General features: G+C 36.4%; 6 protein-coding genes across 8 annotated transcripts; 4 read left to right on the top strand and 2 right to left on the bottom strand.

The window, feature by feature from the left end:
* Positions 1-954: 954 nt before the first annotated feature.
* Positions 955-6754, top strand: LOC110821409 (auxin response factor 2A-like). Its single transcript, XM_022051246.2, has 14 exons — positions 955-1458; positions 1943-2058; positions 2270-2365; positions 2519-2575; positions 2777-2932; positions 3166-3250; positions 3527-3617; positions 3913-4077; positions 4193-4312; positions 4475-4550; positions 4649-4820; positions 4937-5571; positions 5817-6007; positions 6406-6754. The coding sequence occupies exons 1-14, from the start codon at positions 1383-1385 to the stop codon at positions 6464-6466; spliced, it is 2097 nt and encodes a 698-aa protein (XP_021906938.2). The 5' UTR covers positions 955-1382; the 3' UTR covers positions 6467-6754.
* A 434-nt stretch (positions 6755-7188) lies between these two features.
* Positions 7189-9396, top strand: LOC110821410 (plant/protein). Its single transcript, XM_022051247.2, has 2 exons — positions 7189-7690; positions 8938-9396. The coding sequence occupies exons 1-2, from the start codon at positions 7400-7402 to the stop codon at positions 9196-9198; spliced, it is 552 nt and encodes a 183-aa protein (XP_021906939.2). The 5' UTR covers positions 7189-7399; the 3' UTR covers positions 9199-9396.
* Positions 9397-9471: 75 nt separating this feature from the next.
* LOC110821297 (NAD(P)-binding Rossmann-fold superfamily protein) lies at positions 9472-10872 on the bottom strand. The gene is made up of 3 exons (XM_088221138.1): positions 10731-10872; positions 10540-10590; positions 9472-10447 (listed from the first exon to the last, which is right to left on the bottom strand). Exons 1-3 carry the CDS (start codon positions 10748-10750, stop codon positions 9643-9645), a joined length of 876 nt encoding a protein of 291 aa, XP_088077264.1. The 5' UTR covers positions 10751-10872; the 3' UTR covers positions 9472-9642.
* Positions 10873-11067: 195 nt separating this feature from the next.
* LOC110821488 (BRCT domain-containing DNA repair protein) lies at positions 11068-15873 on the top strand. The gene is made up of 7 exons (XM_088221137.1): positions 11068-11732; positions 12035-13893; positions 13998-14267; positions 14352-14432; positions 14859-14970; positions 15075-15141; positions 15552-15873. The coding sequence occupies exons 1-7, from the start codon at positions 11366-11368 to the stop codon at positions 15622-15624; spliced, it is 2829 nt and encodes a 942-aa protein (XP_088077263.1). The 5' UTR covers positions 11068-11365; the 3' UTR covers positions 15625-15873.
* A 674-nt stretch (positions 15874-16547) lies between these two features.
* LOC110821385 (C2H2 and C2HC zinc fingers superfamily protein) lies at positions 16548-19149 on the bottom strand. 2 transcript variants are annotated; one of them, XM_022051205.2, is made up of 5 exons: positions 18993-19149; positions 18861-18903; positions 18178-18219; positions 17820-18084; positions 16548-16988 (listed from the first exon to the last, which is right to left on the bottom strand). In XM_022051205.2, the coding sequence occupies exons 1-5, from the start codon at positions 18998-19000 to the stop codon at positions 16726-16728; spliced, it is 621 nt and encodes a 206-aa protein (XP_021906897.1). In that variant the 5' UTR covers positions 19001-19149; the 3' UTR covers positions 16548-16725. The 2 variants fall into 2 exon arrangements, with proteins under 2 accessions (XP_021906897.1, XP_021906898.1); XM_022051206.2 differs by having other exon boundaries at positions 16548-16985.
* A 265-nt stretch (positions 19150-19414) lies between these two features.
* On the top strand, positions 19415-23386 carry LOC110821384 (Mitochondrial substrate carrier family protein). 2 transcript variants are annotated; one of them, XM_022051204.2, is made up of 9 exons: positions 19415-19596; positions 19774-19896; positions 20709-20770; positions 20867-21103; positions 21173-21343; positions 21517-21566; positions 22015-22141; positions 22502-22539; positions 22825-23386. In XM_022051204.2, the coding sequence occupies exons 1-9, from the start codon at positions 19560-19562 to the stop codon at positions 22919-22921; spliced, it is 942 nt and encodes a 313-aa protein (XP_021906896.1). In that variant the 5' UTR covers positions 19415-19559; the 3' UTR covers positions 22922-23386. The 2 variants fall into 2 exon arrangements, with proteins under 2 accessions (XP_021906896.1, XP_021906895.1); XM_022051203.2 differs by having other exon boundaries at positions 19416-19596; positions 22009-22141.
* The last annotated feature ends 711 nt before the right edge of the window (positions 23387-24097 follow it).

The following is a 24097-nucleotide window of genomic DNA, read 5'->3' as shown; positions in this document are numbered from 1 at the left end:
CTTTCCTACTTGATCACAGAGAGTTAAACTTAACCCGTAACGGGTTTGACTTTCGACTCTACCTATTTGACTGTATTTCTAGATTCTTATAATTAAAATAATAAAAATATAATAAAACAATAATTTAAATACAAACGTGTAACATATATATATAAATATATATTATCTAAAGAATTAAAACTTTTAAAATTATTTTTTTTTGGAGTGGGAAAAAAATTAATTTATTAAACAGTACGAATTGATGATGTGTCATTTTCACCGCTGTAATAATTTACTGAATTTCACAAATTACAAGGCCCCGAATATATTGCTGAATTTTCCTTCCATATTTTTCACATTTTTTTAAAATTCAACAAATCATTATAAGTAATAAAAAAAATATTTAAATAAAATGTATTTAATTTAAAATCATTATTCAAATAGCATTTTTCATTTATTACAAAATTACTTTAATTAATTAATTTTTTAACAAAATCAGATTACATTACAGTTCACTAAGTGTGTTTTAATTATTAAGTATTAGTTCAAGTTATTACTAGTTCATAACCGCAGATCGAAATCAACGGCGCAGAGTTGACTGTGACGAAAGTGAAAGTGACCGTAGCCTTTCCCTCCAAGCATGTAGCTGAAAAGCGAGCGACGACGAAGAAGAAGAAGAATACAAAAAGGAGGAAGACATTAATGGTGGATTGTGCATAGGGTATATCGGCAGAAAATACGTAGCAAACATCGCCTCACCAAGGCCAGAGAGAGAGAGAGAGAGAGAGAGAGAGAGAGAGAGAGAAAAAGAAGAAGAAGACAGAATCAGAAAAGGAAATAAAAAAAGAAAAGAAAAGAAGAAGGTTAATACTTAATAGTAGTAAATAAGGAATGCACGGAGGAACCAGAGGTGTTATGGTACTACCCATATGTGCATATATACATACATATATATATGTATGTATATATACAATTTTACCACTCCAAACTCTGGTACACAACACAGACGCACACACTGTGTCTGTGCAGACTGTGCACAGACACACGTACAACCTTTCTTTTTTCTTTTTTGTTTTCAAAATAAAACGTCTGCAATTTCTTTTTTGTAAAGCTAAAAAAATCCTTCGCCGGATTGAATTCACACTTAAAAGGGTTTTCGAGATCAGGGGAGAGGAGTGGGGGGTTGGTGGGTTGTGAAGAGTTTGTGACATTTTTTGAGGTGGGTATGGTGACACGAGTCACCTCCCTTGTTTTCTCTTTCGTCATCTTCTTCTTCTTCCTTGCTCTTATATGCTTGGTATTCCCCTCTGGGTCTCTCTCATTCTCTTCATACTCTCTGTTCTCCCTGGTATATTTTTTCTCAATCTTGTGTTTTCGCTTTCTGGTTTTCATTTCTGAGAGAGATGGGTCGTGATCAGAGGGAGGGGGTGAGGATTGCTCAGACCAGAAAAGCTGTGGATGTCCATGGCGGGAATCAAGGTGACGACTATAGATTCTGTTAATGTTCTTCTCTGTGATCATCTTCATGTTTGTTTTTCAATTTTTTTTTTCGAGAGCAAACATTGTTTCTCTGTGTGTTCATGTGTGCGTGTTTGATGCATCGGGTCGGGTCCTCTTATCTGCATGTAGGATTGTTTCAAGAAAATTGTTGTATTTTCTTTGACTGCTATCATTATTTATTTATTTATTATTATTATTAAAACACAAACACTTATTATTATTATTTATTTATTGGTTTCTGGGTGAAAATAAATAGCGTTGAATATTATTTTTATTTTATTTTATTTTTTCATTTTCTCTTTCTATTTCTTATATGAGCCTCCATATAAATTTGGAATAAACAAAAGAAAAAGAGAAAAATACCAGATTTTTTTTTCTTTTTTATTTTTTTTCTCCTTAATTATTGGGTTAATTATAATTTTATATATATATATATATATATATTGAATTTTTCTACACTCAGGCGGTCATGAAAGTGACCTATTCAATGAACTGTGGCATGCATGTGCTGGTCCTCTTGTTTACGTTCCCCGGGATGGAGAGAAGGTTTTCTATTTCCCTCAAGGTCATATTGAACAGGTTTGTCCTTTATGATCTTTCACTGTTTTCACCATTCTTAGATCTTTTCCTTTTCATCTATTCAAAAGCTCCCATGTATGTATGTATGTATATATATGTGTGCATGTACATATAGATTTTTGTAAAGTCAAAAAGGGGTTGGCATGTTGCTATAATGGACATGTTTTTGCTTGTGGTATGCCTGAATTCTTACTTTTAAAACGGGTTGCAGATTGAGGCATACACAAATCAAAGTGGTGAAGTGGAAATGCCCATCTACAATTTGCCCCCAAAGATTCTCTGCAAGGTTGTGTATGTTCGCTTAGAGGTATATTCATTATATTTTTCAGTTCATCTTTTCATTTTTCATTTCATTAAATTTCAATCATTTTAAGATTAATTGGGTTCAATTTCCTGTTTTTCTGTTTATTTCCTTTGTCCTTTTGGCGGTTTCTAAGGTGATCTAATCGTTGCTTTGTAGGCTGAAATCACCACAGATGAGGTGTTTGCACATATTACTTTGCTTCCACTGAGAGAGGTAAGAGAGGTCTACTTCGGTGGTTCTCAAACAAAGATGAGTTTATGTGGGTGATATTTTCTATGAAAATTTTTGTTGTGATGGGAATTCATAGAATTGATTTGTCTATTCAAATCCTTTTCTTTTTCTGTCTTAAATTCTCAAACACTCCTGTGACATGGATGGTTTCTTTGTTAAAGTTCATGATCTGGTTTATTGCAGCAAGATGGGTCAATTTTGGAGAATGGATGTTCCCTACCTGTGCCTCGTACATCTCACTCAAGTTTCTTTATCAAGAAACTTACTCCATCTGATACGAGCACCCATGGCGGATTCTCAGTCCCAAAACGTCATGCTGAAGACTGCCTTCCACCTCTGGTTACCATCTTGCCTTTCTTAATTTCAGTAACATTCTAGACATCTTATGACATGAGCTCTACATGTTGGAAACCTTCCATCTGTTTTCAATTAGGCTTCTCTTGTAATGTTTACATTTCTTCCCATTAGTGTGTTTGTACTTTTAATTCTGTGCATTTTTCTTATGAAAATCACTCGAACTGCATAAAATATAAAACAAACATACCATTTATGTGCTTTATATATTGTTACAGGACTTGGCTCAGCAACCCCCAGTTCAGGACTTGGTTGCCACAGATTTGCATGGGGATCAGTGGCACTTTCGCCATATATTTCGTGGTGAACCAAAGTCTCTTAAATTAAGACTTATACATGTTTATTCAGCATTTGCATCAATTCTTTTTTGTGTTTCAAGAATTAGGGATGCTTCCTGAGCATGTCTTACTCATTCTGCTGGAATAGCAATTAGAACCTTAGCACAGAAGTTATTTGGATACCATTGAAGCAAAGCAATCAATTGATTGGAGAATGTGACATTCTCTAATTTTAAGGGAAAAGAAAACCTCAATAGTTGAATTTTTTCGCTAGAAACCTTTTGTTTCTTTTCTCATGTAGGTCAGCCGAAACGCCATTTGCTCACAAGTGGCTGGAGTACATTTGTTTCCTCAAAGAAGCTTGTTGCTGGGGATGCATGCATCTTTCTCAGGTTCTACCTCCCTCCCTGTCTGAATCTTCTACTTCTTCTGGACATAAATTGTGTTATGCCAGTTGCGTATGCATCAAATTCTTTATAAACCCATGAGGCCTTCATCATATTTTGTCCAGAGGACATGTTGCAGTGGTATGCTGTTTCAAATTCTTCATAAACCCATGAGGCCTTTGTCATATTCTGTCCAGAGGACATGGTGATGTGAACATTGAACCAATGAGTGTGTTTATAATAGTCTTAAAAGTAGCAAACCAAGAGAAAACAAAACGTTATTAACAATTTCCTTTCCCAGGGGACAAAATGGAGAACTTCGTGTTGGAGTTCGTTGTGGAGCAAAACTACACAATAATGCAGCAGCAACCGTTCTATCTGCCCACAGCATGCAGCACGGAATACTTGCAAGTGCATACCATGCAGTTTGCACTGGAAGTATGTTTAGTGTCTACTACCATCCTTGGTAAGGTTTACGGTTCCAAGGACAGGAATGTTGAATGTGAAAATGGCAAGACTAGATTTTAGAACCCACACCATCCTCTTTTCTAAACAAGGAATTTATCAATTCTTCTTTACAGGACAAGCCCTGCCGAATTCATCATTCCCTATGATAAATACATGAGGACAACTGAAATTGAATATTCTCTTGGAGCGAGATTCAAAATGATATTTGAAGCTGAAGAAGGTGGAGAGCAGAGGTGCCTCAACTGAACTTCTATTGTAATCCAGCATGTTTTCTGTGAAAACTAGCAGCTAATTTCTCAGCTTTGTCGGTTCCTTACATGCATATCACCATTTTACTTACGAATTGCGTTTATATCTAGCATCTTTGAACTGAATGCAGTCGCTGCATAAACCAGACTTGCAGGCACTGTAGTTGGTAATGAAGATATTGATCATATTAGGTGGCCTAACTCGGATTGGAGATGCCTTAAAGTAAGAAGTTCCATTCATGGTATTGAAAAAAATCTTGGCTTTGAAATAAGAACTTCATTTGAAACAAACAATTTGACTTCACTTCTGATCCTTTATAGGTGAAGTGGGATATCAAATCAGATAGACTACCCTGCCCAGAGAGACTTTCTCCTTGGAGCATAGAGCTTATGGAATGCAACAGGAAGAAGAAAACTTCTGTTCAACACCTGCAAAAGAGGGCTCGTGTTCATAGTTTATCAATTCCAGGAGTTTCCAGCATGGTCCAAGATGGTCAGTAGTCCTGATTAGATGTGAAGAAAACAGAAAGGCAGATTTACAACAGTCTTTGTCTGCCTGGTTATCCATAATTTGTTATTGTGACTCATCAAACTCTCTTTTCTCTCTAGGCTTGTTTCGAAATGCAGTTAAGCATTTTCCTCATTTAGGGGTCTTGCAAGGTCAAGAAAGTAAGGGCAAGGGCATCATCATTGAAACAGATGCTCCAGGAATGCGACCCAGAAAGAATCCTGGTTGGAAACCAACACAACCAGAACTCGAGGATCATCTGGCCTTTGCAATGGATGATCCATTTGATAAATGTCACATTAGCTCAATTCTATTCTCTGGTGGAAATATTGGAAGTTCAATTCCAAAGGGTTGCCCTTCAGCCCATGCTGTGCAGAACAAAGCTAAAGGTAAACAAATCTTATCAGTTCCAAATGTCAACTTCTCCAATTCTGAATCTTCAGACCGGAGGGCTTTGGAACTGAGGGACCAAAATGATGCTCCCCCAATTCAACAAAGTTGCCTGGGTGGATACAAACTTTTTGGAGTCAATTTGTTCAATAGTCCACCAGAGCTCCCTTCACCCCAAGTTGCCAATTCCAGTGATTTTGAATGTTTTTCTTATGTTCCACCAACATCCCAGTCAAGTATTTCTGGAACTAAAAGGGTCACAGACCCATCAAACAGCCTATCTGGCAGCCTCTCAAAAAAGAAATGCAACACTTTCTGCTCTGTCACTAATCGGAGTTGCACCAAGGTATGAATTTCTTTGAATACTTTGCATGCGTTTTAATTAAAAGAAGAATCATGGCTGAATGAACTACTTCTGTAAAAGTGATATTTGGTCCTTGGGAAGAATGGGAAAAAGCATAGTAGAAGAAAGAAAGAAATAGTCTAGACCTGGTTCTTTTACATGTGAAATACAATGAGCGAATTGTTTGGTTCTTTCATAGCTCATGAAGTGATAATTTGCAGAGAATCATGATATGTTCTCTATCTCAGGTCCTCAAGTATGGAACTGCCCTTGGAAGATCAATTGACCTCACAAAATTTAATGGGTATGAAGAACTTGTTTGCACGCTTGACCAGATGTTTGACTTCAAAGGAAGCTTGATGGATGGGACTAGTGGTTGGCATGTAGCCTACACAGATGATGAAGGAGACATGATGCTGATGGGTGATTATCCATGGCAGTTAAGTTCCCAGACACAACCAGAAAATGAGAAGTTTTTCCTTTTGGCTGATTGCTGTTGATTATTAATTGATTGCCTTGGATACATCATGATCTCTTTTCCAACCTTTGATTGTAATTTAGTAATTTTGTATAACAATCATGTAAACGCATTCAGAATTACTAAATTACTCGTATAAGACATGATGTCTCTGAGGCACCATAAAATTCTCAGTTGTTGTTCATTTGTATCTTGATTCCGGGGCACCACAAAATTTCCGATTGTTGTTCATTTGTATCTTGATTCCCAAAAGGCTGTTAAACGAGTACCCTGGGGGAAGTCGAGAAACAAACCCAATAAATTCAGCATTGAAATTTTGTTTCGAATACTTATTTAGTGATGTCTTGTGATTCTTGCAGGGGATTCCAGGGCATGGTGAGGAAGATGTTCATCTGTCCTAAGGAAGATCCAGAAAACTGAATCCCAAGCTCAGTGAGAACTTCCTCTGCAATCTGACTGTGTTAAGGTTGTATTGCTGAGAGATGTTGGTTGAAGCTATGGCAGTTGAAGTTGCTTTAAATAAAGCTTTAGTGTTGTTTTCAGTAATCTTGCTGTTTATATCTATCCCTTTTACTGGGTGTTCAAACAATATGCTTGTATATAAATAATGAAGTTTGACATATTTCTATCAGATTCAAGTCTTTCATTTCATTTTTCAGAATATATATATATATATATTCTAATATAATATTTTTCGAATTTGAGATATATCTTACTTATCGTTATTTCCATTATATTTTGATAGAGTTTAAACTCGCATATAATAATAAATTTAATTATAATAATTATGATTTAAATAGATGGTTTCAAATTCTTTAATTTTTAATTTTAAATAATTTTTTTATTTAATAAATTTTTTTATTAATATCTTAATAGATATATAAATATTTATATACGGATTGACGATCTTTAATATTTATTAATATAATTCATATTTTGATTTTGGATTATTTTCTTTATTCAATGGAAAATTTTGAATACTTTATTAATATTTTCGTAAATATATAAATATTTATAATATAATTTGTAATTTTATTTAAAAAAAATTATGATTTAAACTAAATATTTAATATATTAAATTTAGACATGTTAATCACTTTTTCTTTTGACACTTTTGCTAGAACATTTGTTCCATTAGAACGTCAAATGAATGGGTTGGTACCCATAAAACGACAGCGTTTCTTATCCAGTTTGCATTTCTTCTTCCCTGCAAATCCAAATTCATTGCAGTTAGCATAGAGCCCTTGTTCTTTTCCCGCCATCTACGACTTCCTTCCATCATTTACCTGAAAACTAACTGAAATCCCAGAAGAAAGCTTCTAAAGGAACATCAAAAAGAATAGCAATAGAACAATGACGTCCTTAGTTTCCTCTTTGGCAGCCATAGCCAACCCAAGGAGTATCACTATTTTTTGCTCCGTCTCAAACCGCACTCCTATGATGGGGACGCCAGCCCTTAAGTTCTGGGTTTCCTCTTCACCAATTGCCCTACTGAAGGAAACTCAGAGCTCACTATCACCTACTATCCTACGATCTCAGTCAGCTTCTAATCCACAAGGCAGTGATGAAGAAGAAGACTCGGAAACCCTAGTTCAAGACCTCAGGATCCCACTACACTGGTTGGTCCCTTCCAAGGCCTTGCAGGTATTATTTTATGAATTCTACGAGGATTCATCTGTAAATGAATTCTTATATTTGGTATATATGGTGAATTTGTATATTACTCAACAAATTTGATTGTGTTTTGCTTATATAGTTTACATTTGGATAGTTTAATTTTTACTTAAGTTAAATCTTTATAATTACTAGTTATTTCTCTTTTTGAACCATGGGAATTTATTTTTAAATTCTATTAGTTTCAATAGATTCGAAGTATGCTATTATAGTTTTTCCTTAGAATTCATTTGGAATTGAACTTTTATATTTGGAATAACTCTTAACTTTAAAAACTGAGACCTGTAAATGAATTCTACAACTGTTGTAGACTCCATTTGCTCCAAATAGATCCTTATATTACCATAATTAGAATGTTGAATTGAAATTTGCTTAAAGCTTTCATTGTTACCAACCCAGGAACGGCTTGTCTGGAATAAAATACTGGTTGAATTGTTGGTGGATAACTTGGTTCAACAATTGTTTGGAATTTTTCAGTCCTTACAGCTGATTAACTGGCTTGTTTATGTTTGTTTGTGAAGCTGCATGCAATCAGTGTGGATGTATCTATAATAGAGTTGAATTTTGCAAAATTTTCAAGCAACAAATACGTCTTATGCCTTTTCTGCTGGGCATTTGTGTTATTTTGGAATAAATTCCTTGGAAGAAGTAATGAGTTTTGATCAAAAGCAAGCAAAAGACTAAATCTATCCTGTAGGAACATGGGAGATCGAAAATGATCTTTAAAAGCTTTGCTACTCTTTTCCAGTCACAGAACTCAGAACCCAACAAATATAGCACCTCCTCCATCTATTCTGCTCCTTCCTATCAGACCCAGGCAGGCAAGAGAAAGGAAGGGGGAAAAACCCAACAAACATCAAAGATATCAAAAATCTAATTCCAAACCCATCAAATTTTCTCTGCATTTGTTTTAGATCCAAGCTTTTGTAATTCCCTTGACCATGACTAGTAGTAAGTCAAACCCTGATTTAGCTGGGAATGGATATAAACCACAATTAACTACTGGAAATTTCATAACATGCATATGACGATCTCTGATCATTGTGGCATATTCATGCCTTTTCTTTTTCTTTTCATTTTCTTAAACTTCAGGATTGTTGACAGTAGATGGCTTGGTCCATATGATGGTTTAGAAAGAAAATCAGTATGCACAATTAGTTGTGTTCTTTCTAGTTGCTGGTAAGCTTCATACTTCCAATTTTTAAGGAACCCTGCAGGAATCAGAGTGGCTGAGGATTACGCTGCATAAATGGTTGGATGATGAGTATTGCCCGGAGCCAACTAACCTGGAGATCAGTAAGGTTGCTGCGCGCTCGTACTATGGATCATTGCTAGAGAAAGAAACAGACCTGGGTGTAATTTTGTTGAAGATGGTAGGAGAATTAGAATCCATTTCCTATCAAGAGAGTTTTCATGGGGCCTTCACATCAGCAAATGCAGCAGTAAACTTAATCATAGATCGAATTGAGAAGTCATAATCCAATATCCTGGAAGGCTTATGTTGCTGGCTAAATCTGCTATTCCTCTATGCAGTTATTTTATCTGAGGGTTTTATTTTATATTTCCTTCTCAATCTATTGTTAACTTTATATCAAGATGTCTATGAGAGGAAGGATTAATGCCAAAACAAGTAGAACTGGGTGATTTTCTTTCTTAGTCTATTAGTAGTTTTGGTAGCTTATTTCCTTTTGGCTTATAAGCCATAGACATATTAGTAAATAATGTCAAGCCACACATTCAAATGACTTACGTTCTGATCAAACCAGCTTATAACTTATAAGCCAATTGAGCTGAAAATAATAAAAGGCAAACACTCCCAGAAACCAGCAGATGTTTTCACTGGCTTATCTGTCTTCGTACCAGCATCATTCCATGTTTATGATTATAAAGTCATTTCAAAAGAGCATTTAACAATGTAATTCTTATTGCAGCTGATCTGGTGCAGGAAATCCAAGATTCTTCATTGATGTAAAACCTCCATCTACTACCAAATTATGGCCACTGATATACTTGGCATCATCCGATGCCAGATAGAGTGCAGCATTAGCTATGTCATCTTCCTCACAAACTGCTCCCTTCAAGACACCAGCACCGTGTACTATTTGAGTCAGTCTTGAAGCATCAATACCCGGGTAAATCAATTTCATTTCTTCCATCACAAATGGAGTTGGAATGGCAAAAGGCGAAATGCTATTGACCCGAATTCCATATGAGCAGAGCTCGGCTGCAACAGACCTAACAATTCCTATCACAGCAGACTTGGACACACTGTAAGTATGTTGTGATAGCCCACCAAGGATTCCTACAACGCTTGCAGTACACAAAATGGAGCCAGTTCTACGAGGGATCATCACACGTGCTGCGTGTTTGATCCCAGCCATTACTCCTCGGACATTGATGTTCATTGTCCGATCAAATGCTGCAAGATCAAGTTCCACAATGCTGGCAGGAGTCTTACAGGCTACCCCAGCATTGTTGTACATGATATCGAGTTGATTGTGTGTAGAGACTGCAAAATCAACAGCATTAGAAACATCGGATTCCTTCTTAACATCGCAGGTAATAAACACGGCATTTGGCCCAAATTCTGCTGCAGTTTCTTGGCCTAGTTGTTGTTGGATATCAGCAATAATGACTTTGGCTCCATTGCTGATGAACTTGGCTGCTGTGGCTTTTCCAATGCCACTAGCTGCTCCAGTTACCAAAGCTACCTTCCCCTCTAGTTTACTTCATTTCACCACATAACATGGTTAATGACTTTCCTTGAAAAAAAGATGTAAAGGCAAGTAATGAAATAAGAATTGGCAAGTTTTACATACAGTCCAGTCTTTGTGGAGAATTCCTTGACGAAGCCCTTAGCAAGCAAAGCTCTTCAAAAATGGAGACAAGAACAGTACACCACTCATGACGAAAATCCAAAAGCAGAAAGAGGAAGGGAATTGAATGACAGGCCATGGAGATCTTTAATCTGGAGATATGGCCAAAAACCCAATAGGTTAGAAAAGCTTACCTTGATCCAATATTAAGCATTTTGTTCTGGGAAGAGGAGTCTCAGGAGTGATAGAGAGCTGGTGAGATGTTCATTAAAGCTCAGACCAGAACAGAAGAGAGCTTTCAATGAAGTTCATGTTACACGACGATGGGTGACCACTAGTATTCTTCCAGACTGCTGATTAGGTTTACCGGCGAGTTCAGTCTCGCAACCGCCGATGGTGAATCGAGCATTTGGTGTAGTGGTGCGGGAGGCGGCGAGTTCGATTCTTGGATGACCCAATTATTTTTTTACTCTATTTAAGGTTTAAACTTTACGCGCCTGGGAAAATTTATTCGAGGGGTAATCCTGTAATTTCACTAAACTAAACACGTGTCAAACTATGATTATACCAACTTCCGCGTCTCTAATTTCGGATAGACCAAATTCCTTCCCTCCAAAATATTTAGCTGAGAAAAAATTTTCCCACTCTGATCAAATTTTTAGTAAATAATAGTTATAAATCCTCGTAAACCCTAGTTTCTTTCATCTTCTGCAACTACGAAAAAGACTGAATTTGAACTTTTCTAGACATTACTTGCGGGTTTTCCTGATCTTTGATGGTTACCTAGGGGCATTACCTTTTCTCTTTGCTGCAAAACCTGGAAGTAGAAATGGAGAATGTGAATGGATGTCGCCACGAGTTTCAAGATACTGGACTACTCTCCGGAGATACTGCGGCGCTTGACAGTCCGTTGACGGAGACTCAGGTGGATAAACTGGACTTTCACACTCAACTAGTGGAGGATGATGTGGATTGCGTCAACGATGGGAGGCTATGCCAGCCGTTAATGTTGTCTCAGTACGGGGGGGAAGTTGTTCTTGACAGCGAGGATGAAGGAATAGAATCTAATCCTATCGGAGATAAAGGAGAATATGCAACGAAATCGAAAAAGAGGCGGCTGAGTCAACCCCCTAGAGGGAAGGAATATGACATGGTATCAGATTCTGGTGTGTCCATTGATCAAGAATGTCGCACAGGTCAGTATTCTCTAGTTCCATCGAAGAGAAAATTTTAAGGCTGGTTATCATTTAAATATTTCAACCGAGTACTGTTTTTAGACCAATTAAGCACTAAATTTTGTGTTAATATTCGGATGTAATCATAGTAGAAAAAAATTAGGACTAATTTGGGATATAATGTTATTGATAATCCTAGAGTTTTGATTGCAGTGTTATGGTAATCCTTGATGCCTGTGTAAGCATTCAGTTTGGAGATATGTAAAACATGCATTTTTTGAATTTAAAGATTATGGAGCTGAATTTACTGTTTAAATTTGAAGGGAACAAGGGATGCTCAATTGATTACAGTGATAATGGGAGAAAGGATCCTTCCCAGATGACCGAATGCGGCCATGAAACGGGAAGCTTGAATTACATCAGCTCACAGGAACCTGGAGAATTGTCTCAAGCCAATGCACTTGGCTTTGTGGATGAGTTTTTAACATTCAATGCTGTGAACTTTTCTCCCGGAATCAACACAAAGAGGACCGTGAATAAGAAATCGTCCTTCTCTGGTGCCAAGGGACCTCAAATATTGGCCAAGAAAATCAGGCCTGGGACACCTGTCGGGGAAAGGGATACCTTTGAATGGGTTGATATTGATCACCATGGAGGAGGTGAGGTCCTAAAAGGGGTCAAAAAATCTGTTGGGTATGGCAGCAGCATCAGGCAGGAAACTGCAGGGCATCAAAATGGCAGATATCTCACTGATAAAGAAAATAGCAGCTTAGATGACAAATGTGAAAAGAATGTAGAAAACCTAGATCATTCATGTTCAAGATTTGTGGGGAATATTCATACAGGGACCCGGAGGATAGAACAACCACCTGAAATGAATCCTATGCAGTTCAATAAAGAGTTGAAGGCTGAAGCATTGGAACAGCAGTTGGATGATGGGTTGGATGTGTTTGAAGTTGGTATCAACACTCAAATAGCTGCTGAGGCGATCGAGACCTTATTGTTTGCACCTCTTTCAGGCTGCAGCATTGGTAACGCCAATCAAGGTACAGGATCCCTTGAAGATTTTCCAAACTATATATTGATGGGCAAATTTCATTCCGAACAGCATTCCTTGCAGAAGATTTCAAGTAACAATTTTGAAGGAAGTAACAGAAAGTTGAATCAAGGAATATGTCCAGCTAGAAAATATTGTAGAAGAGATTCTAGTGCAGCCGAGAAGACTGCTAATTATCAGGAATCTGATCCTAAGTTGGCTATAACATCAAAAGCAAAGAGAAGTAAGACATTGACTGTTGGAAATGAGAATGCAAGAAATCCTGTCAATACAAATGAAAATTCAGGAAGAAAATCTTTTAGGATCACTGAAAAAAGAAAGGCAGTTGGAGCTGTATCTGGAAAAAACATTGAAGAGTCTGAAAATTGTAGTTCATCAATAGTGGCGGAACAGGTCTCACGGGTTAAAGGACAGTCAGATGGGAAAGCAATTGTCCTGCAAACTACGTCGACTGAAGAGAGGTTCGAAGGAAATAAGGACCGATCAGATAATACAGGAAAAAGGAAAAATGATGACATGCAGAATGGTATTCTAACTTACAGAAGAAGACTGAGTGGTAGAAAAAAGCATTCGAAGTTCTCCTCTGGCGTCTTTTGGCAAACTGTTGAAAGTAAATTGAATCAACAAGAGCAAACTGTTTCAGAAGTCAATATGATACCAAGTTTTCTCAACCTTGAAGCATGGAACTCGTCTAGGAGGAAAAGATCATCTTGTAAACTGCAAAGGCATTCTGTTGCAGCTAGTAACCTGCAAGCCTCAATCACAGTGGTTAAGTCAAGCAGCAAGTGCAAGCTATCATCATTTAATGGTAAAAAGAAGAATGACTTTGGTAATTCACCAAACTATAGTACTCAAGCCCGCGGTTCAAAATTATCTGGCAAAGTCAACTGTGACAAATGTTTAAATGAAGCATCTTTCCAGAATGCATTTGATAAATGCCACAAAATACCCTACCAAAAAAACATACCAAAGTCATCTCTCTTGAAAGAGCTGATGAGGTTAGGTATGGTTGGGACAAAAGTGGATTCTGCATGGAAAGATCTAAGAATACGAAGAGACGCGGCATATGTTCGAGTCTTATTCAGCCAGCATTTGGATGATGGTATAGTCAAACAGCAGAAGAAGGTTGTCTGTTACTTCCATCTTTTTAAACCTCTTTTTTCTTTAGCAATTAGCATTATGATATGCAAGACAATAATCATACTATTGCTTTCATGTGACTTCTCCAGATCTTAGCTCGGTTGGGCATTTCTACTGCATCATGTTCCATGGATGCAACACACTTCGTAGCAGATAGATTTGTGCGGACAAGAAATATGTTGGAATCCATTGCTCTTGGTAAACCAGTTGTTACACATTTATGGCTTGAGAGCTGTGGACAAGCAAACTGCTTAATTGATGAAAAGAATTATATTTTGAGGGATACAAAAAAGGAAAAGGAAGTTGGCTTCAGTATGCCTGATTCACTAGCTCATGCAAACCGGCATCCACTTCTTAAGGTCATTGCAACAACTTTTTTTTAACTTATAGCTCAAGTCTTGTCTTTGAAAACTTGTACACTAAAAGTTGCTGTGTTTCTGCAGGGTAAAAGAGTCTTGGTGACACCACACATTAAGCCTGATAAAGAAATGATTGTTTACTTGGTGAAGGCAGTTCATGGCCAGGTATACTTAACTGTACTTGGTTGGTTCTGCAACATTGCATTTTTCTTGATATGTTCAATGTCATTTAACACTCTTCCATATAGAATATATAAAATTTTACATTGCAAAGTATACTCTCACCTTATGCATCTTTGTGATATCTTCCGTGACAATTTAGTATATCCTAATTTGATTTTTTTTTTCCCATTTTACATTCAATATTAGTTTTTTATAGTCTATTATCTTAGTTTTTTCTCTAATTTTGTCTTCTTTAGTCTTGAACTTCTAGTTATGTTAAATACAAACCAAATGTGTACATGTCTTCTTAAACTAATAATTTATGTAAAATAACAAAAAAAAAGACAAAGACAGATATTGAATTGTCATAAAAGAAATCACAGTGATGAAACTGTACTTCATATTTTAGATGTTCAAATTGCTCTTCAGGTAGTGGAGAGAAGTCAGATATCCATGACAGGAGATCAGAAGATATCAGATGATCTCTTGATTCTTTCTTGTGAAGAAGATGAAGAAATCTGTTTTCCTTTCCTTGATAAAGGTACAATATCAAGGAACAATCAAGTGTTCCAAAATTTTCTTATAAGAATGATTACTCCACCTTGTGTCATTCATGTATTTATTTAGTTGTAATTTCATGAACAGGGGCAGCAGCCTACAGTTCAGAGCTTCTTCTGAATGGGATTGTCGTCCAGAAACTGGAATATGAAAGGTAAGGATACAATAAATCTAGAAATGAAAGCACTTACGAGAATGAACATTTGAAAAGGAAATATGGGTGCCCCATAGCATTTAACAGGATAGACAATATCATCTCGTTCCATCCATACACACAATATGTATATGATGTAATACATTCAATACCCAGATAAGGCAAATTGGAAAGAAAAAGATTTTAGCAGAAAGTTGCAATGCTTTTTTGACTAGACTAACTGCTTATTTTTCAGTCTGCTTATTTTTCAGTTGACAGACAATATGATCTCAATACCATCCATACACACAATATGTATATGGTGTAATACATTCAATACCCAGATAAGGCAAATTGGAAAGAAAAAGATTTTTAGCAGAAAGTTGCAATGCTTTGTTGACTAAACTAACTGCTTGTTTTTCAATTGACAGACACCAGCTCTTCCTTGCTGATGTTGTCGAGAGGCGTCAATACAAGAAGAGAAGGTCAAGAAGGATGCAGTGACTTTTCTTCTTTCCTCATGTACATAAAATGAAATCAAATATCTTCTGTAAATTTCCACAGCCGTAAAGAGAAAGCAGTGAAATGCGGATTCCTGAATGGTATGTTGTACAATTTTATTTACTTAATTTTTTTCTCTTAGGATGTCTAAACTAGCTGTATAAAGTCAGCACCAAGGTGTAACAAACCAGCATCAAATACCATTTACGTTTTGTCCAAATATCCAAAAAATTGCAAAGTTGACAGTTTCAACACCTTAAAGTTAGGTTTCTTTTTCAATAATTTGTTTTGTGGATAATAACTTATCCTATTTGGAGACTACATAAGTTCTATATAACTTTATTGTTATTATGAGATCATAATTCTTTCATCGTCATCCATAATTTTTAAAATTTTAATAATTTATATTTAGAGACTAAAATTATTTACAGATGTCCACTTAATCTTATCAACACAAAATGTCAATACCCTCTAGGCATTGAAAAACAATCCTGTATATTAAATTTCATATGAATTTAATTGCTATTATTTTAAGTAAATTCTCACTATTTTCTAATTAAAATAATATAAACTTACAAATAAATTTTCCATAAATTTTAAATTTGTTCCATAAGTAACCTGAATAATTCAATTGTTTTTGTCCAAGTTTATAATCTTTAAACAATTAAAATTTAAATTTTAAAATACACCAAACGAGCAGGAGGTTAAACTACATTTGTCCTTCACAATTTTCTTGATAAGCTTAAAAAGGAGATCTAATGACAACAAGAGTTATCAAGCTACTTTTTTTGGACTTGGCTTCAACACAGAATTTATGCTTCTATACACGAGATAACTTGCAAATGTAAAGAAAACACGTTCCGCCTATAATTCTATGGCGCTTCCATACATTCCCAGAAGGCAAAACTACGATCCCAGAAACAGCATAAGAAAAAAAATTTTACTAGTTTCTTTGTTTCTTATCAACTCTTTCATATTTCAAAACACTAGTACAAATTCTACATCTGATTACCACAAAAAACCGAGTTCATTAATGATCAAAATTCCACAAAAGTGCAGTACGAATTCTTACTTAAGCTCCTAGGATACAGGATGAAGACATGGTTAGTGATTGGTCTCCGGAGGTTGAGTACTGGCATTGAAATTATCAAATCCTCCACTGGTGGGTGCTGTTGGATTGGCTTGATATGTTGCAGGCATAACCATGGAGGGGGCTCCATTTGAAGAAGCAGGCGTTGTACTGCCAGGAACTGTTGCTGGGGGCGCTATAGTAGGAGGCCGTGGGAGAGCATTCAGTTGACCAGGCATAGGAGGAGCACCAGGTGGTGCCACCATTTGCGGCATGGTTGGAGCGGGCATGTAGCCTCCTACCACCATAAGAAACAATCAGTCCCGATCATTCTCGAAACCACCAAGGCTTAGAGTTTGTCACAAAAGAATATATATATTTTTTGAAGTACATTACACAAGAATATATCATGGTGTCATAATGCTGCAAGGACTTAATACAGAAGTTCAGAACTGCCGAGACCTAATTTTCATCTTTACTAAGCCAATATGATCAGGGGAACACTAAAAAACTTGGAACTTAAAGATGAGAGGAAGTGATATATTGTGAACCTAGAATGGTAATAGCACCAACTAGGTTTAGTAAGTCCATCCAAAGTCAGGTACCAACCATCAAGGGACGAGAGGAGCAAGGAACACCATTGATTGAGATCAAACCGCCAGGATTAGATTCATTACACAAGAAAATATCATGGTGTCATAATGCTGAAAACACCTAACATAGAAGCTCAGAACTGCAAGAGACCTAATTTTCATCTTTACTCAGCTAACATGTTCATAGGAAAACTAAAAAAAGTGGAGATTTAAGTGATATATTGTGAACCTAGATCAATAGTAGCACCAACTAGATTTGATTTAGTCTTCATCAAAAATCAGGTATCAAGTGATGAGTGGAGCAAGGAACACTGTTGATTGAGATCAAACAAGCTTCAAAGGAAATATCATCAAGTTCTCTATCACCAATTAATTTCTTTACTAAAGTATCATGCAAAGAAATAGTAGTAGTCAAACACCAATTCAGAAACATGAAATTGAATAAGAATTAGGATAACAAAATAACTCAAGGGGCATAGCCGAAAAATTTAATTATTAACTGAAAAGATCAAGAAATAAATTAAGATATAGTATACCTGGAGCTCCAGGAACTGGTCTTGGCAAAACAGGAGGCCTGATCCCCGGGACTAATGGTGTATTAACTGCCACTGGTGCAGTCCCTGGCATCACTGGTGTTGGTAGAATAGGAAGACGGGGCCTCTGGGCAAGTAAATGCTGATTATAAACAGCACCAACCTGCTGGAATGCTGCAGTTTGGCCAAGATGTTCCTTGATTCTTTGGTCAATTAAACTTTGCGTTTGTTGTTCCTCAAACTGTTGATAGTAAGTTCTGACATTCGCCTGAGATTAAAACAGGCAATCAGCATTCAAGCAGCATTAACAAAAACATATTGATCCATCAAACCCAACTAATGTGCAAAAAAGAATTATCACCTTGTGTTTGTAGCCTGCATTGTGTTGCTTTCTCACTGATGGCTGAAATATAGAAATGCAGAGACCATTAACAACACATAACGCTTATTAATCTCACTTTTCAGATATAAAAAGAAGTTAACATGAAGCATGCAAACACTTCTCCACACATAGGCAAAGAAAACTATTCAGCTGGGCTATGAAAATCACAGCATATATAGAACTTTTTGCAAGCAACAGCAGCGCTTGATAAACCCCATCAACCAAACAAAAAAATTATAACTCAAACTAGCACAGTGAGAGCCACCACAACCTCACTCACGGTTAACTTCATAAAAAATATGCCAAAGATGTATATGTAGAACATAAAACTAGAGATTTCCACGCAATGAACAGAGATTGGCGAAACAAAAAGGAAATCAGGTATACAAAATCTACAAGACAATTTAGACAAACAATAAACCCGGTGGTTTGCTTCCATTTAAGCAAAAGTAGTCTGACTTACAGGTTAAACAACTCGATTCGTGTTAATTACAAGTCTTATAGTCAGAATAAAGCCCTAAGTACCAATTTAACTTCGATTGACTCAGTTGATTGTGTTAACTTGGTTTAGCTCCATGCCCTAATTCGGGTTTATCACAATAAAAAAAAAGAAGAAAGCAGAAACAATAGGAAGATGATCCTAAGTAGGAGAAGAAACTTACAGAATCATGAGTCAAATAAGTGTCACAATAGTCACAGTAATACCTGCAAAATTTCAGCGAAGAATCATACGAAGTTAGCATTAACCTCAGTGATGAGACAACATTAGCAAATGAGATGATGAACTACCCTACCTGGGCATGGCTTTCCGTAAACACTAATGCCCACTTTCAGTGCAGATCAAAAAAGATGAAGCCGGTCGCTCGGGAAGGAGACGAGAACTCTCGAGCGCCAGAGAGAAATAGGTGAGGTTGGTTCTGGAAGAATAATTGCTTAGTGCAAGTTAAATTTATCGGGCAAATGAAATGGCCCTAGTGATACGTCGTCGTTTCATCTCAAATTCAGTAGTGAATTACTGATACGGAGTCGTATCATTGTATTTTATTAATAATTTATTAAAATTTAAAACCGATTTCTATATTTATCAATTATAATTTTTAATTGTGTTATTAAATAATTGTAATAAACATATCAACGGATAAGATTTCCCGACAATTTTAGACATCTAACGGATGACATTCAACGAGGACGTTATTTCGCGGAAAGTGGCATTAGTTCGGACCGTAAAAAGAGAAAATACTCCTCGAACGCCGTCGTTTTTTGGAACAGGAAACGTCACGCAGACACACAGTTCTTCCCCTCGGCGTGGTTTCGTCCCCGGAGCGATCCGGAAAAAAAGGAAGGAAAAGAAAAAAGCAGAAATGGGATCTTCCTCTCCACGAAATTCTTCGATTCCAGGTCCCATTTCATATCATTATTATCAGATTTTCCTTTTCTGTTTAGCTTCATTGAAAACGAAGGAAAATGATTGGGAAAAAAGATAAACGTGTCAAAGAAATCTCATGTTTCACGTTGTTTTGTTTAACCCGAAAACATAGATTACATACAAAACATTGACGTGGTGGGAATGTTCAGGGCCTGAAACATTGAAGGGGAAGCAGATTTGGATGGAATCGGCGACGCCGTCAAAAATCTTTTGGCATTTCGGCACGAGTGGACTCTCTGTCGCCATTGCCACGGGCATTACTCATCCTTTAGGTTCATCTCTTTCTCCAATGTATTGAACTGCTTTCACTGTGTTAAAGAGGAAAAAGAAGAATTGGTGGAAAACTCGCACCTTCCATTATTCTATTTTGTAAATATGCATGTATGGTGTAATAGTTTTTGCATGATTTATTTCGATGCTTGAAGTTTCTAATGTGAATTACTGGATATCTTCTTTTCTTTTCTATTGAATTCTATATACCATGCAGTATACCTATGAAAAATGCATTGTTCTATTTAACGTCGACAGAATCTTAGTCTTAAACCAACTTTCATGCATTGTAGTCTCCCAATTCCCTACCTTCAAAGGGTTTCGTCTTATAAGCCCCGTTCCTGCCAGACCTGCTTACTGAGAATCTGGACGCTCTTTCTATGAAGTTTAGATAAGGACGTTCACAGTTATGATTATACTAATTGAGCTTCATTCCTAAATTTGAAGCATTTTCTGGCTGCAAAGTACAGAGGTATAGGGGAGGAAAATGGAATTCTGAGATATAATGAGTCTTAACATCGTAAAAGTTGGTGAAATTTACTGCTTGGACAACCAGCATTCTTATAAAATGATGCAGGTTCATTAGCTTTTTATTTGTGCTTCTTAGTGTCCAATTGCCTGGTCTTGAGTGCTATGGAGATTCGAAAAAGAATTGTAGGAACATTGATCACATCTAGAAGGAATTAGTTTACAATACTTGGCTTACTTAAGTTACTGGAAGGTTCATGGAACAAAATGCTTTTAAATTTATTATAAGACCTATTTTGCATCTCTTGAATCTTTAAGTGCCTAATATATTTCATCCAAAATGCAGATGTGTTGAAAGTGAGACTGCAGATGCAGCTTGTTGGCCAGAGAGGTCCTTTGACGGGAATGGTATGTTCGTAGTGACAACTGTGATTCTATAATGGTGATTTGTTTATGAAACTATATATGACTGTCAGGTTTTTCTTTTTTGTCGAGTGCATACAGGGAGGATTATTTGTTCAGGCCTTGAAAAATGAAGGACCAAGGTCTTTGTACTTGGGATTGACACCTGCATTGACTAGGTCTGTGCTTTATGGGGGACTCCGCTTAGGCCTATATGAACCCTCAAAGTATGCCTGCGATTGGGCATTTGGCTCCACAAATGTCTTGGTTAAGATTGCATCTGGTGCATTTGCTGGTTCGGTAGCAACTGCACTGACCAATCCTATTGAAGTTCTGAAGGTAATGTAAGGATGCTGCTTAAAGTTTCCTTCTTATGCCTACTCTGAGAAATTAATTCTCCTTCATCAGGTACGCTTGCAAATGAACCCAAATGCGAGACAAGGAGGACCAATGATTGAGGTACGCAGAATTGTGTCTGAAGAAGGAATAGGGGCCCTTTGGAAGGGGGTTGGTCCTGCGATGGCTAGAGCAGCTGCTTTGACTGCATCACAGCTGGCAACATATGATGAATCCAAGCGGGTCAAGTTCTAAGCATGCTACTTTTTCACTTTTTCACGAAGTAATTTCCATGGTTTCTGAATGGTTTTCTTTATTGTTTTTGGGTCTAAGAGTAGTTATTCTGTCATGCATCTTTCATCTATTTTTGCTACTCTAAGACTTTTTTCTATTTTTGGAATTTTCTTTTGATACAGATTTTGATTAGATGGACACCTCTTGAAGAAGGATTTCAGCTACATCTGATGTATGGTTCACCTTACATCCTTCCACCTTGTCTCTACTATGTTGAGTAGTTTCAATGAGCATTATTTTTCGAAATCTTGACAATTAATATCATCTTCCAAAAGCTTTGAAATACTTGAGCAATAAATGGCCGAAGAGCAGAGAATGAAAGGGAAAAATAAAACAAAGCCTTAACTTTAGTTTCCATATGCCAAAACTTCAGTAATTGTGATGATAACACAAATGATTGTTTCTTTTACTAGTTGGAGTTTTACTAGTTTAAATCCGAGGAAGCCTTTCCCATATATGTGATGTGTTTCTTGGTTGACCGGCCACCATATTCTGAGACGAAATTTGTTTCAGTATCAAATAAATTATGAGGTCGTATCATTGTTTCTTTAAGATATCAAGTGAGTTCCTTTTTGCCGTAACAACTATAACTAACTGAATTATACTACATGAAGTTCAAGTGCGATTGCAGGAATAATGAGCACCCTTATTACTGCACCCATGGACATGATTAAAACCCGCCTCATGCTGCAACGCGAATCCAAACAGGTTGGAAGCTATAGAAATGGATTTCATTGTGGATATCAGGTACGTGACTTTAAATGCCTGCTGCACCTTTTGCCCTTTCAGTTGGTATAAAGGTCTTCGTTTGCTCTTATTATAAGATGATATGCACTGTTCTAATGCTGCTGCTTTTGGTCAAGCAAAGGAATCTGGTCATACAAACTGGTCAAACATATTACTGTGTGCCATTGCCATCTATTTTACTCTTGTGGTTCAACATAATTAAGAAACTAATTACAGTTACTTCTTGTTCAACGTTGATGCATGGGAAAGAAAATTGGCTTTTGCTGTGTAGTCGAGTTTGGATGAGCTTTTATTTCTACGTAAAATATTTCTTTTCTGTTTGTTTTGTCTAATGTCTGTCCTTGTGATGTATGTTTCCAGGTTATGCTCACAGAAGGCCCGAGGGCACTTTACAAAGGGTGAGAATTTAAACCCATCATGTCATCTAGTTATTTGGCTCAATGCCCCTGCAAACCGCTGAAAATTTTTATGAAGTTGTTTCTGAAAACTTTTCATATCTATAATCTGTGCACTTTTCTGTTTTGAGATTTTAACCTTGTAAATGATAGAGACCAAATTTGGTGCTTGGGCATCTTGAGAGAGCTGCATGGCACCAACAATATAGAGTATGGTCCGGTCAAGAGTTATTATGACTCAAGGTTTTCTTGTGTTAACATCCAAAACATTTTTTTTTTCTCTCTCAGGGGCTTTGCAACTTTTGCAAGGTTGGGTCCACAGACGACAATCACCTTTATACTCTGCGAGAAGCTAAGGAAGCTTGTTGGGCTGGATGCAATATAATCACCAGGTTGCCATTTTGCATTCAATTTTTTTGAAGTGAATGCAATTTACCCTCTGGATTTACTGGTTATATATGGATTGTTTCCCTCTTCACCAGCAAGTCCTTGATGATAGTATTTATGTCCAGCTAAATAGTAGTATCCAATTCTTAGGCAATTTAAATGCCATTATTGGAGGACAACCAAAAATATGGTTGGGTTCCAGACTTACTGTTGGAGGGAGATAGATCTAGACTTCTTCAATGGTCATTCAAAATGTCCATTTATATGATTGAGTTGTTTTTGTTATTATTATTTTTTTTTTCTACTTCTCTTGGGGTTGAATGGAGCCTGTGTCAAGGAACAGAGTTTTGGGTTGCTGACATATTTGGCATAATCATATATTGTATTGAGAATTTGTATCAACCAGAAAATGATGATCAACTTCTTTGTTTTTATATGCAAAGTACAATCAATTTTTCTTCTACTTCTCCAAACTATTTTCTTTGGTTGCTATTATGGTGTCTGAGTTACTCCAAATTTAATTTTGATATTTTGCAATAACTTTATGATATTGTGTGGTAGTCAGTAATTTGCTTATAACATCAACATAATATAGTATTTACATAATACTTTATTTACGTTACTCGAAATTTTCATATTTTGATATTAACCTTATAATCAGTGTAGTACAAATTAATGGATAGTCGGATTCATTTTTTTGGAACTATTTTGTTAGGGTACGACATTATTAGTGATGAGAATTTTGAGAATATCATAAATATACTAACACTCGTGTAAATTATTCTTGGGTGGTACCTTCATTTTTCGTACCATGTTAATATATACTTCACTTGTTTATTTCAAAAAAAAAAATCTTTATAATTAGTGTACATTATCATATTCATGATTTTACTCAGAGCCCACAATCTTGTAAAGATGCATTGAAGTACCAATAATCCAGGTAAGAGTTAGTTGTCTTTTTTTCTGTTTTCTTACCTGCACATAGAAGTTTGAAGATACATATATATATATATGTATATATATGTAGAGTTTTGGACTTCAAATTGGAAGGAGGAGGGGGAGAAGAGAAAAAAGATATGAGTGTTTGACAAATTGCTAGGTTGACCCAGGTCAGCTGGAAGAAACCTTGTAAAGGAACAGCTCAATACCTAGACTTGGTTGGTATTCTTTTTTT

Source organism: Carica papaya, chromosome 5, assembly GCF_054855325.1.
Source record: "Carica papaya isolate Zhongbai chromosome 5, ASM5485532v1, whole genome shotgun sequence".
Taxonomy (NCBI): domain Eukaryota; kingdom Viridiplantae; phylum Streptophyta; class Magnoliopsida; order Brassicales; family Caricaceae; genus Carica; species Carica papaya.
The sequence above is the reverse complement of the archived record's forward strand: the minus strand, read 5'-3'. Positions and strand labels throughout refer to the sequence as shown.